Below are 14,814 nucleotides of genomic sequence, written 5' to 3'. Positions count from 1 at the left end.
ATGCTCAACAGTCGCATTGAATCATTTTTGACGTAGGACTACGTCTTTCATTTCTATACCGGGGTGTTAAATCAAAGTTTCGAAAACGAAAGTGTTACGCCGGAGACCGAGATTTTGAGCGTTAATAGCTCCTAAACAACTGAACGAAATGGTATGATAAACACTTCATTCGAAAGATAAAATGTCTACGCGTTCTATACTTGTTACTTTCTGATCCAAAAACATGTTTCAATAGTCTTAAAATTGCTTTCAAAACAGGCTATTGAAATCACCAATCGGTATATAAGCGAGCGCCGCTCGGAAATCCACTCAGTTCAAATTGAACAGCGATTGGAGCATGTTGTCGCTGTTGTGGTGAAGCTCTTTATTTATCATGAAAGCGCGGATGAACGGTGTCACCAAGAGCCTGTTTGTGCACCTTAGGCCAGAAGGGAATCCATCAGGAGGAGAGTGATGCCACAAACGTTTCCCCGGGAAGATCTCGAAGCAGCCGCTACACACACACACATACACGCACGGAATTCTTTCCGTTTGGATGCCATTCAGCATCGAGAAAGATCCGGAAAATAATCTGCCAGTTCCTCTGGCAATTTAAAAATACATTCATGTGAAAGAGTTTATTTGAATGTTTTCTTTCCATGTAACACTGTGACCAAATATGTTTCAATCAAGTGCTATTAACAGATGGTTATCGAGTTAGCATTAACCACTGGTGGGCTTCCAGTATCGAGGAAAATGTGGAAATATCTAATCGTTACTGAAAATAATCTGCAAGTTTCTCTGGGAATTTAAAATTACATTCATGTGAAAGAGTTTATTTTAATGTTTTCTATCCATGTAACACTGTGACCAAATACATTTGGTTTTGTGATTTTTCAATCAATCGCAATTCACAGGATAGCTTCTGAAGATTATTCTTCCCCATCAGTAGGATATTTCCGTATCCAATATTGGATGCATAAAACCTTGTGCCTCCAACGTAACGCTCTCGTTTTCGAAGTCCCCTAAATATTCATTCATTCAGAATGAATTCAGATTCAACTTCAAACAAATGATCTCTAAATCAACGATAGTCCTACGTCAACCTTGCGTTTATACCATAGATATAACCCACTATCTGTTTTTTGAAAGTGAATGAACTCTCAGAGTTTCAAACCTTTTTAATTCAACATATTCAATCAATCAATCATTTTTTGGGTTTATAAAAGGATTACAACCCGCAGATATAGATGACGATTGCAGCACTGGTCTGATCAAATTTATTTCCCGATTCGTTTAAGTTGAGACACACACTGTTGAAATATTTTATGAAATATTTGAAACATTTCAAAGGTTGCTTCCGTCCGTCAAACGATAAAACGTGCTGTTTTGACGTAGAACTACGTCTTTCATTAAGGGTGCCAAATCAGAAAACAGGTCACGTTTTTATGAAATAAAGTTAACGTTAATAACTATTTTTGTCACGAATGGATTTTAGCGATCTACATACTAAACGAATTGGAAATTCCCTAAGATTTGTGTAATATGCTATACATTAGAATCTTCTGGTTTGTAAATGGTTAAAATACATGAAAACTTTAGGTGTTTCCATTTTTCCATACATTTGTTCTGTCCATTAGTGTGCTTTCCCGAACAGAGCTGTCAATATTGAGCAACTTATTGACGACCAACGAAGGGGAAATCGTAGGATTTGAAGTCGCCGTGAACAAAGGAAAAGTAGAAGAACGAAGGGGAATATTTGCCTTGAGTATAAACAGTGGATCTCGCTTAGGCAAACATTCATTCGGCATCGGACTATTGAGCAATCCAGTTCACTTTGCTTTCGCTGCGCTTCGATCTAAGATTGGACCCCACCAGTGGTAATCCAACTTGGATATCGTCGTTTGCTTTTTCTGTTCGTTATTCGTTATTCGTATCGTGTGTTTTTTTTCCCGCGTCATAAATTGGACGTTTCGCGTAGTGTGTGATGAGCAAGAAGAAGAGGGAGGCAGGCTCTAGCCCTGCAAAAAACTAACGCATTGCCAGGGGCAATGAAATTTCGAGGCAAGCGTCATCTAATGATGCACGCGATGTTGGTGTTGTGAAAAGCGCTCGCACTGAACCAAGCCTTCACGAGTGTGACACCGCATCGAACAACAGCAAAATAGGCGATTTCGGCAAGTCGGTCGAAAATGTAAACGGCTTCTTTGGTGCCTTTGAGAATGCATCAATGCATAAAACTGACGTTATGGCGAAGAAGGCGTTAAGGTAATGCTACAAAAAAAAATATTTGGGGAATACCAAGCATCTTGAATGTCTTACTGGAATGTTATAAGTTATTTAGGTTCGCGTGCCAGTCGCAAAACTGCCTTGAACTAGGATTGCATTTGCGCTGATATTGAATGCATTGAATGAAGCATTGCTACTGTTTTCGAGGTTGTTGGTATTAACAAAAAGAGTTTATTTCGCTTGATTAGTCACCAACAAAGTAAATTTCGTTCTGGAATTTTGTATGTGATTTGGTTTCGCTTGCTAGTAGCAAAACTTCCTCCACTGAGGATTACAGCTGCGCTTCTCTCGAGCATGATAAAGTAATGCAATTTTTTTTGAGGCCAGTAATATTAACGTTTCATTTGAGAATAGCGCAAAATGATGAGAAGTATTTGTTTTCCTAGTAGCTTCAAGCCACCAATGTATAGTTCTGTATGCATGGTATGCCGAACGCTTGTTTGGCGCTTGGTTTACGTTGTACGAACGATGCCTAGAGGTGCGATTGCTTTGAGACAATACTAAATAACATGTAGCATGATATTTCATACTTGCAAGTGTTGTCATTGTTGTTGTTTCCATTCGGTGCCAAAGATATATTGATGTAGTTATGAGATGTGGAATAATGGTGCTGGTGTAACATGTATATAATCGACTGTAGCCGAGTCTATGTCAATTGCGAAAAAGGCCACCGGAATAGCGTTCGAGGTAAATTTTCAATGCATTGACATGAAATAAATTGCGAAATAAGATCAGCTAGTGTATAGTTCTGCGAGGGCAAGAATGAATCATCAATCAATTATCGTCAACTGATTCTACAATGAAAAACCATTTCAAAGATTATTCTACTAAGCAGTTGTTTCGAATATTTCTCAGCATTATAACAGCGTAGTTCTACGTCAACAATGCGGTCGTATCTTGGACACAACCTCCAAAAATTTTTTCTTCTGTCGACATCGTTGACGTAAAAACGATCAGTATTCAGTTATTCCGCAGAGGAAGGAAAACAACTCAATTGTCGGGGCACCAAAACGGTGTCAGATGATACATTAATCTCCTCAATACGTTTGTGCTTTTTGCGATCGTCGGTTCAGTTTAGTCTGGAAACGAGAGTTTGCTGCTGTTATTTTCAAGTGTTTCTCGCGAATATGGCTTTGTGTAATGTTGTTTCTTTTGGCAGCAGTGTAAGATGCTAACGTGAAAATCGTGTGTCACCATGGTGCCTTTTATCGCCGTTCGTGTTCCGGACATACCGAATGTGTCCCCTGTGTGATGATAATATGGTCTGGTCGATCAAATTTTAATGTGAATGTCTCTCTGTGTGGAAGTGAATAGAAGATCGTGAAAAGGGGGAAACTAGCAGCGATCGAGAGCAGCAGCGCAGCGGCCGTAACAAAACAAAGCTAGCGACGAAGACCGTGGGAGATAGGAAAGCACGAAAATATATGGGTTCAAGACGGTGCTGCAGTGAGAACCAGCAGCAGCAGCAGCAGTGAATGAAGCCAAAGACCCAGACTGGTTGGCGAGATGAATATCTGATTTCGGTCGGTCGGTCGAATTATAGAAAATAGTTTGTGATCAGCAGTTATATATTCGCCAATCAAAGCAGCCTGGCAGGAAGTGAATTGTCTCATTCCAAAAAAAAAGAGGAGAGGGCTCTCTGAACTTCCGCCGTGAGCCTAATCAAATAAAACGTTGTTTATTGAAAAAACAGCCGTTCGACGAGTTGGAATTCAGTGACATCAGCAGAGCCGGAATAATCGTAACAGTGCAGTGTTTGAGTTGTTTGTATTTCAATGCTGAAGCTTGAAGGATTTGCTTACACTTCCAGGCAGGTTGAATAACTCATGGTTGGAGTCGTTCGTCATGGATAAAAGGTAAAACATTTTGAACATTTAAACGCCGCCAGAAGTAATGAACGTGTTGTGGATTAAGTCTTGGTTTTATCGTTGTTACCCCAGCTTAGTTTTCCATTCCGCGTTTGTATAACTGCAAAAACGCATAACATTCGCCTAGTTAATGCGTTTTCTCGCTACATGATTAGTCTACAACAGTTTGTTCTTCATTTCTTGGCATGATTCGCTGTGTGCCGCCTCTTCAGCTTCGATGAAATAACAGTGTGCAGCATGTCGGATCTGCGGCTGGGAAGTTCCTCCGGAGCAGGTCTCACTCTACCAGACTACGAAACTCAGCAGCAGCAGCAGGCAACATCTTTCCACCGGGAAAGCTCACAGCTTAACAGTAATCAAAACAAAAACAACGGTCAACAACGCAACGGTAACGGTGAGAAAAAAGCTATGCTAATTGATTGAATTATCTTTCTTCCGTGCCCGGTTTCGCCCAGTTTCTGTTCGGAAGGGGAGTTGCTGCTTTTTTTTTTGCTATCGTTATCTTTTTATTTATCTTATTCCGTAGTGAAGCTCATGCGCGAACAGAGAAGAAACGTAGAAATAATTACGATGCGTTATTGTATCATTCACGCGCACGCACCTGTCGAGGTCACAGTCCCCACTTCTTATCTGGGCGCTATCTAGTTTATTCATTTGGGGTTTCTTGAATTGAAGATAAAAATGATAAACATTGGTCCGTTATTTTTGGAATGCGTGTCGCATTCCAAAGCAAGCAATATCGGTCTACTACAACTCTCCTGCCCTGACAGTGTCCATTTTGATCCGTGCTAATTACTTCGGCGCCGTCTATTTGCTCGAGAATCGGTCTCGGCTGGAAGCCGATTAAGGTTCATTCCCAGGTTCACTGGATTAAGATATACCCACCCACGCGGGTTCCCGCCGATAATAATTGGCGTGAGAATGAATCAGTTTTGAGCTGCTAATTTAGTTTGCTACTTTTATTTTGCTTTGTGTTACGCCCGAATCTCGGTTTCGGTTGTCGGCATTTGGCCCTTATCGTTGTGACACATTTTGTTTCTTATGCTTTTCTGAGTAATTAGAAGATTTTTACCTGGACAAATGCCCCGTAAGGTTTTTGCATTTTCTCATCTTTGTCTTTTCAAGTATTTACTTTAATCCAGCAGCTATGACTCACGTTGAAAATGTATCACCTTTTGGTGACTAATTCAAAGTTGCCACGATTTCGGATCAATGGAGGCCTTGAAGTTTAGGATGGTATTCAGTCTGGGTATCAACATTACATTTTTCTGAACTTTTATCATTCACTCAAGCCTCCAGACAAACCTGTGACAAAAACTACAGTAGAGTAGACGTCCCAGAGAACATATAAATTTATTTTTTTTTATATTTTTCAAGTTTCCATAATGTACGACCCCCTTAAGCTCTTCAAATCTCTCATACTGCTTGTAAGCTGCATCTACAATTCGTACGATCACTCCTCATAAGTTTTCGATAGGTTTTGATTTGATAAACAAGCTGACCAGTCCGTGATTTGAAGCCCCTATGCATTAAACCATACCATGGTCGATCGGACATTATGAATTGATGCCAAATTACCCTATCATAACGGTGTATTTGGTGTAGCAGTAAATGATTCTAAAGCACAGGGCAGGCTCGATTATATACAGTCTTGGTTTTTTTCCACTGTTTATATAAAAGGAGAATTTAATTTTTGATTAATCCCCTCAAAGTCAGAACACTCCTTTCTCACATGAAAAGAATTAATTTATCCAGAATCTCTCAGAAAGTGATAGACGATCATATTTGATGAAAAGAATCTTTTTGCGCATATGATCATATTACAATAATGACAGAGTTATAGATTTTTTTTGTTTCGGGCTCTGCTTGCCTCAAACTGGCTCTAAATTGAAAAAACAGGAAGTGGGTTATATCTATGGTATAACCGCAAGGATGACGTAGGACTATCGTTGATTTAGAGATCATTTGTTTGAAGTTGAATCTAAATCCATTCTGAATGAATGAATAAATGAATATTTGGGGGACTTCGAAAACGAGAGCGTTACATTGGAGGCACAAGGTTTTATGCATTTGGATGCATAAAACCTTGTGTATATTGGTATAGGATACGAAAAACCTTGTTCTGAAGAATAATCTTCAGAAGCTAACCTGCTAACTGTACTTGATTGACAAATCACAAATCCAAATGTATTATATGGATATTTTATGGATAAAAAACATTAAAATAAACTCTTTCGCTTGAATGTAATTTTCAATTCCAAGGGGAACTGGCAGATTATATTCCAGCAATGATTAGATCTTTCCGGAACTTTCTCGATGCTGAATGGCATCCAAACGGAAAGAATTCTGCGCGTGTATGTGTCGATCCTTCGCCGTCCACCTCCTCCAGCACGTTAGGCAACGATGTTGTCTTGTCGATGTCCTCACGAAAAATGAATGTGTCTCACCACCAGAATATCGCTTAAGTATGCTTTTTGTGTGTGATTGAATCGAGAGAAGGTGTGGTTTACGATGGCAATTTGGAAGGCAAACTAGAGGGGAATGAACTCTCTGAGCTCGGAACTTTCGGCGACTGAGCAAAAATCGATTGCGGGCGCATACAATATTGGATACGGAAATATCCCACTGATGGGGAAGAATAATCTTCAGAAGCTATCCTGTTAATTGCGATTGATTGAAAAATCACAAAACCAAATGTATTTGGTCACAGTGTTACATGGATAGAAAACATTCAAATAAACTCTTTCACATGAATGTATTTTTAAATTCCCAGAGGAACTGGCAGATTATTTTCAGTAACGATATTTCCACATTTTCCTCGATACTGGAAGCCCACTAATTCTAATACTAATTCGATAACCACCTGTTAATAGCACATGATTGAAACATATTTGGTCACAGTGTTACATGGATAGAAAACATTCAAATAAACTCTTTCACATGAATGTAATTTTAAATTCCCAGAGGAACTGGCAGATTATTTTCAGTAACGATTAGATATTTCCACATTTTCCTCGATACTGGAAGCCCACCAGTGGTTAATACTAACTCGATAACCACCTGTTAATAGTACTTGATTGAAAAATATTTGGTCACAGTGTTACATGAATAGAAAACATTCAAATAAACTCTTTCACATGAATGTATTTTTAAATTCCCAGAGGAACTGGCAGATTATTTTCCAGCAATGATTAGATCTTTCCGTAACTTTCTCGATGCTGAATGGCATCCAAACGGAAAGAATTCCGCGCGTGTATGTGTGTGCAGCGATGTCTTCCCGGGGAACCGTTTGTGGCATCACTCTCCTCCTGATGGATTCCCTTCTGGCCTAGGGTGCACAAACAGGCTCTTGGTGACACCATTCATCCGCGCTTTCATGATAAATGAAGAGCTTCACCACAACAGCGACAACATGCTCCAATCGCTGTTCAATTAGAACTGAGTGGATTTCCGAGCGGCGCTCGGTTATATACCGATTCGTGATTTCAATAGCCTGTTTTGGAAGCAATTTTAAGGCTATTGAAACAAGTTTTTGGATCAAAAAGTAACAAGTATAGAACGCGTAGACATTTTATCTTTTGAATGAAGTGTTTATCATACCATTTCGTTCAGTTGTTTAGGTGCTATTAACGCTCAAAATCTCGGACTCCGGCGTAACGCTTTCGTTTTCGAAACTTTGATTTTACACCCCGGTATAGAAATGAAAGACGTAGTCCTACGTCAAAAAAATGTGAGGAGTTGTGTCTAGGACGCGACCGCATTTTCGAAGTAGAACTACGGAACTATATTATTCAATACGCTTGTTCACCATAGCATCGAAATTTTTGGAAACTCCGTGTATGCTGCTGATCCGTACTGAGAACCCACTATGTCTGACACTATAAATATATCACGTTGATAGCTTGAGAGTTTCTCCTTCCCACTAAGATATCGATCCCAAACTATAAACCCCATTTGTTCCTATACTCCGCTCGAGGTGGGATCGAGCCGAATAACGTGCAACAGTAAAGTTTTCCTACTGGGATTTGAACGCATACTTCCATGTAAGATACGTTGTGTCTAAATAAATCTAGTGTATGTCCATAACGTTTGCATTTTAAAAAATGGACAACAATTGCCTATTTTACATGGGTTTACCATGACACGCACTGACGAAACTACCCATGCAGCATCAATCATAGCTACCCATGAGTCGTCAGAAAAAAATGACAGCTATATTAGTCGAACTCTAACCGTGATGGAGAAAGCAATGAAGCTAAACCGTTCAGACGTGTGCGCGTTCAAAGAACAGTACCCCGCCGCGTCGAAAACGGACATCGTGCGGCACTTTGTGGACGCCGGATATGCCATTCCGGCATCTACAACATCTTGGCACTATTGACCAACAATCAGAGCATCGACGGCTATACCATTTCACATGCAACCAGGATTTTTTTTTTTTTTTTTTTTTATCTTCGCTTATTTTTCGTCGGCCTATTTCCGCCACTTAAGTGCCAATCACCGACATCAGGGAGGCGACTCCACCTGTTCCTACCTATCAGACTCAACAACTCATGAGCCGGGCCAACTTCTTTTACTTCCGCTCCGAAGGAAGACGTAACCAGAGATTTTTCGCCTCAGAAAATCCCAACGACGCCAGCTGGGATTGAACCCAGGCCGATCGGATTGTGAGGCTGTTACGCTAACCATACAACCACTGGCGCCGTCAAAATGCAACCAGGATTGCCAACCATAATTTTCAAAAATCAGGAAGAATGGAAAAAAATCTGGAATACCAAGTTATTCAATAAGTTATATTAAGTTATTAATTTATTTGGGCTTGCGTGCCAATCGCAAAACTGTTTCAACTAGGATTGCATTTGCGCTAAACTGAAGCAGTGCTACTTTTTTCGAGGTTATTGGGATTAACAGATAGAGTTTATTTCGTTTATTTAGTCACTAAGAAAGTAAATTTCGTTCTGAAATTTTGTATGTGATTTGGTTTCGCTTGCCAGTAGCAATACTTTCTCCACTAAGGATGACAGCTGCGCTTATCTCGAGCATGTATTGTTCTGCGAGCACAAGAATGAATAATCAAACAATTATCGTCAAATGATTCTACAATAAAAATAAACATTTCAACGCGACCAAACTGGAGGAATGGTTATTTCAAAATTTTCGTAGCATTATAAAATAACATCCGTAGTTATAAACAAGCTACTTGAATTAAACTACAGCGTAGTTCTACGTCAAAAATGCGGTCGTGTCTTGAACACAACTTCCTATAATTTTTACTAAGCGCACGTTCATAGGTCTAATCGCAGAACTGTTCATTGATTGATTTTCTAATCTGCCCTTTAAAAATACCTTTTACTATAAAATTCCTAGTACTTCTACCAAAACTCGTCATTATAATATCAGATTATTTTCAGACACAATTCTCGTTCAAAATTTTTCAACCACTTGCAAATAACATGTTTATCCGTTACATGGAATAAATGTTTGATACAGAAAATATGATAGAATAAAGAAAGCCCTAAATCGGACCATTCCTTTCTCGAGTTTTGCTTTTATCAACACATTCGGTGATCCATTTTTATTTATATAGATAGAAGAGGTATAGGAGTGCGTTTTATCACATTAAAAAAAATTCAATTGTCATGTTTGGTTGGAATATGCCTGGTTGAAATATATGTATTATTTTTACGAGACCCCCTCTCCATTTCAGAGAAGGAACGGGTGGCATACCAACATAGAAACATTTCTCATTTTCAAAAAGACGAGTGGGTAATGTCGGGGACATAACCGGAGTGACGTAGGACTATACAAAGGGGACAGCTTTTGCTAAATATATATTTTAAATATATTGTTTTATTTTCTTCTCCTACGTGAATACCTACCTATCAAACTGAAAAATGGATTAGTTTATTGTTTACTCTTTATGAACATGTTGAAGGTTCTGAAAAGAACCTTTGATGTTGTTTTTTTACGTTTTTTTTACAAACATTTTCAATTTTTTCTCACTATCTTATAGTTGCCTCTTGATATTTTTCTGAAGGCTTTGTACTTATCAAATGTTCAACGCCGGGCATCTTTTGGCGTATGCACATATCGTACAATCAAAATGATGGCTCATTCATTATCATATATTTCACTATTGAGCACATCACCGTACCTTAAACTGTGGTTTCGGAAACGAATGAATTGTAAGATTTGTAGTCTCCGCAAACAATGTAAATAAAAATGAAAAAGAACTGAGGTTTTGGATACGAACTATACGATCTGTCGAGCAATAAACGAGCTATAAGCGTTCTGAAAAGCCAACAGTAAATACAGGGACGGATGACCTTCGGATTAAAGTCCTTTAAAATAAGAACAGAGCAGCAGGAAATACATAGCTCATCATGTTGCTCCTTAGTTATGTTTCTATACAATGCAGATGTAACCTCAGTCAATTTTCAACATAAGTTATCAACCAAAGAAAGCAATTCTTACTACCGAGAAAATTCGTGAATGCTATCCTGCATACAATGTGTTGTAATTTGAAGCCACTTTCAATTCGGGAACCATGCATGGGTTTGTGAAAACTGAATGATCAACTTAAAAGACCCCAACCACCAATAAGTTCAAAAACAAGCATGAACAAAATAAATCAGTTCATATTATATATCATATTATGTCACTTTAGAATGCATTGGTATTGTGAATAACTTTTAATAACTCTTCTTTGAAAGGTCTAATGGCCCTGAAAAGGGCCGTGTTTTACGGTGGCTGGTTTTGCCACCAAAGCAGTCTGTATAAACAAACTTTTTCCTTTTTCTACCTGCTGCCGTTTTGCGATTGCGTTTCTGTTCTGTAGGCGGGTTTTCTTATTGTCGTGAGCAGCTTTGCAAGCCAACTCGAGCACTCCGCCGGCCGAAATTCTATAACCGCTATTAGGTATACTGGTGCTTCGGAACCAATCCGTTGATGCGATGTGATATGAAACGATGTCATACAACCACACTGATTTACGGTTTGAAACAGAATGATATATTTTTCAGCGGATCCGCGTGTTTTGTACTTTAGCGGTACACGCTCACAGGATAGAGACAAATCGGCAGACTAAGCCAAAGGGGCGAGTCCAACGAGACGAACGAATGAGCGTTAAAAGGCAGCGATGGCAAATAAATACATTCATTACGATTTGTTCGCTCATTGGATTCACATGCAGGCTAAAAGGGGTCCTTTTCAGGATCACAAAATTATCTTTAATCTAAAGAGTTTATTGTTTTGTTATCACTGGATATCCCCATCTTGTTCGGCTAAACCTTCCTGTTTTGCGATTGCGTTTGCCACTCGCCACAGCTTTCACAGTTGGAAAATTTCTTCCCATCCTGCTTGTGACATGTTGTACAGTAAATTACATTTAACGCGACGTGCCGCTCAGTGTCGCTTTGGAGGCGATTTTAACCTGTAATTGAACATTTGCGATGACAGTGAGTGGTACAGCTTTCACAGTTGGAAAATTTCTTCCCATCCAGCTTGCGACATGTTGGGTCATAATTTGGACCCCGAACTCTATGTCTACAAAAATGTCCAACTAAATATGTCGCATTACAGGTCCGTCCAATTAGCTAAATGTCGATCTAAATGTAAATTACTGTACTTTCAATCTGGAAGCAATTGAATTGGTGAAAATTGAATAATCGAGAAAGTCCCCAACCATCAATAAGCTCAGCACAACTGCCAAATTCTCATACTCATCATATCTTGGCAAACAAATTATGAAAAAATCAATTTGTGTTTTATTATTATTTTGGATAATATTTTAGAATGCATTGAACTGTATTTCGTAAACTCTTTTTTGGAAGGTTTAATGGCCCTGATAAGCGCCGTGTTTTATGGAATGGTTCCAATTTAGAAAACTTAGTACTCGTGGTTTTGAAAAAAAAACATTTCGAACGCCCTCGATGCTGCCTTGTTCTGGATTTGCCACCAAAGCAGTTTGTATAAAGAACAAACTTTTTTCTTCTGCTACCTGATGCCGTTTTGCGGTTGCGTTTGCCACTCGCCACTCGCTGCAATTGCCTGTTGTTGTCTATGTGTCCACGGAACCGATTGTGGTCTGTTCTTAATGCGGGTTTTCTTATCGTCGCGAGCAGCTTTGCCAGCTAACTCGATCACTTCGGCGGCCGAAACTATATATCGCATGCTAGGTGGACTGGTGCATTGGTACTAACGTGCTCGGCCTAGCTACTCTTGCGCAGAACTCCAGACCAGCACGGTTCGAGCGGGATTTTGTCTTTCCCTTCACTTTTCCTCCTTTGCCATGTCCAACCATGGCTTCTGTTTTGGTTTGTTGATCTGATGTGATGCGAAACGATGTGGTGTACGGTTTGGATGAGAATGATCGTTACGGAAGGAAGGAAGGTGTTGTATTAAAGAGACTTTAAACTTTTTCAGTTCATTCGTCTCTAGCCTTGAGAAAGGCCCTTTGAAAACTCTACTCTACTTTACTCCAGCGCTACCACCTCCACCCTCCGTCCTTGAGAAAGGCACTCGATCCCTCGCCGTCCAGCTCGTCCAGCAACGATGTTGTCCAGTCGGTGTCCACACAAAGAATTTTTTTTAAGCTGACTGGCTGGCTCGAGAATTACGCATGTGTGAGACTGCGACCAATGTTTCGTTCATATTTTTCTTTTTCCGTGCTTCTTTGTATTTCGCTGCTGCTCTGGTTGCCCGTTTTGGTCGGTACGATTTGAGGAGCACAAAATGGACCAATCAAAAATGGGCACATAGTACATTTGGATAATGCTTGATATTTCACAATTATTCAATTATTCATCTCAAGAAAAATGAAATGTTATTCGTTATGATAGATGCGTAGATATATTTCCTATCAATTGATGCAAAAACCTTTGCGATCTATTGAGAAATGCTCCAGTTATAAGCGTTCCAAATCTTGCATTTTTTCCTACTTGTTCAGTGCCTAGATTTTCATTTCACCCCTTATATCTTCCGGTTAGACGTAGTCCTACGTCAAAACCTTCACATGCGAGAGGGACGGGAGGAGTGTCTATCTACCATAGAAACGTTTCGTGTCCCCTAGAACCTTCACATGCCAAATTCGGCTCCATTTTCTTGATTAGTTTTCAAGTTATGCAAAAAAAATTCAAGTTATGCAAAAAGAAGCGTCGATTCACCATAACAACCTTTCGTGCCCTCTAAAACCTCCATATGCCTAATTTGGTTTTACTTGCTTGATTAATTCTCGAGTAATGCTGAAATTTGTGTTTCATTTGTATGGCAGCTCCCCCTTAAAGAGGGGGATGTAGTGTCTTACCACCGTAAAAACATTTATTTCACCATAAAACCTCCACATTCCAGAAGATAGAAAGACAGACAGACATCACTCCATTTATATATATATATATATATATATATATATATATATATATATATATATATATATAGACATACATTTGTTTAATTTTATATGTACAGTTTTGCTCCACAATCATTCTCTATCTTCATCCGGGCATTTAAGTAGTTCGAAACATATTCGGGAACACTATGAAAAATAACATTATAAATACACTGTTGAAAAACTTGCTCAAAAGTTGAATTTTGTATTAAAAATGTTTATCGCTCTAAACATGTATCCTTCTATATTTTTAAAAATATTGTTCAGATGAATCTTTCAATTTATCAAAGTTTGATATATTGTGGTGCCGGGTCGGACTCATCAAAATGAGGATAAGATTTTTGACGTGGGACTACGTCTAACCGGAGTATATGGGGAGTAAAATGAAAACCTAAACACAGAACATGCAGGAAAAAATTAAAGATTCCGAATGCTTATAACTCGAACATTTCTTACTGGATCGGAAAGATGTTTGCATCAATTGATAGGGAATATTTCTACGCTTCTATCGCAATTAATAAAATGTTAGTTTTCATTAGATAAACAATTGAATAACTGTAAAATGTTAAGCGTTATCTAAACGCCCTAACTGCCTCATTTTGATTAGCCCGATCTACGGTTTCCCTAACACAGCCATCAAAACCAAGCAGCCTCGGGGAAATCGGCATTGCAAATACGTGAAAGTATGGGGGCTTTTGTTCTCACCGAAATATATTCCCTAACACAGCCTTCAAAACCAAGCAGCGTTGGAGAGATCGGCATTGCAATTACATGAAAGTCGGGGGCATTTTTGTTCCGACTGAAATGTGTTTCCCTAACACAGACTTCAAAACCAAGATGTCAGGGGAAATCGGCTCTGCAAATAAATGCAAACTGCGAGTACTTTTGTACTCGCTTGCCTTTGTGCAAACTAGAATATGTTTCCTTAACACGGTCTTCCGGGGGTACTTCTGCACTCGTATGTTTTTTTTGCACTCCGAAAAGTGTTTTCTCAACACGGATTACAAAAGCGGGTACGAATACCACGCTTTGGCTCGGTTATTCAAGCTTGAATTGAAGGATATGCCTTCATATCTTCTGCTCTCTGAATTACTACGCATACCATTTGATGATTAGGCAAGATGTTGATAACCAATAGCTGCGATGACGCCTATTGGTTAAACAATATGTGTGCGACGTACATGTCAAAATCGAAACTGAGTGCCTGAGGTTCATCAAATCAAGCAAATTCGCGATTCGAGAAGTACTTACACTTGAGAGATGCAAACATCAGAAGGAAACGTAAAATGAAAT

The 14,814-nt window shown here is 39.2% G+C and overlaps 1 protein-coding gene across 2 annotated transcripts in view; it reads left to right on the top strand.

The window, feature by feature from the left end:
• The first annotated feature begins 3,253 nt into the window (after window positions 1-3,253).
• Window positions 3,254-14,814, top strand: part of LOC129768204 (putative uncharacterized protein DDB_G0282129) — a 57,630-nt gene continuing 46,069 nt past the window's right edge. The window contains exons 1-2 of one of the 2 annotated variants that reach the window (XM_055769687.1): window positions 3,254-4,124; window positions 4,349-4,530. In XM_055769687.1, the coding sequence (XP_055625662.1) occupies window positions 4,114-4,124; window positions 4,349-4,530 (193 nt within the window). In that variant the 5' untranslated portion in view covers window positions 3,254-4,113. The remainder of the gene's footprint in view (window positions 4,125-4,348; window positions 4,531-14,814) is intronic. The other variant, XM_055769697.1, reaches the window with a different exon arrangement.

Source organism: Toxorhynchites rutilus, chromosome 1 (assembly GCF_029784135.1).
Source record: "Toxorhynchites rutilus septentrionalis strain SRP chromosome 1, ASM2978413v1, whole genome shotgun sequence".
Taxonomy (NCBI): domain Eukaryota; kingdom Metazoa; phylum Arthropoda; class Insecta; order Diptera; family Culicidae; genus Toxorhynchites; species Toxorhynchites rutilus.
The sequence above is the reverse complement of the archived record's forward strand: the minus strand, read 5'-3'. Positions and strand labels throughout refer to the sequence as shown.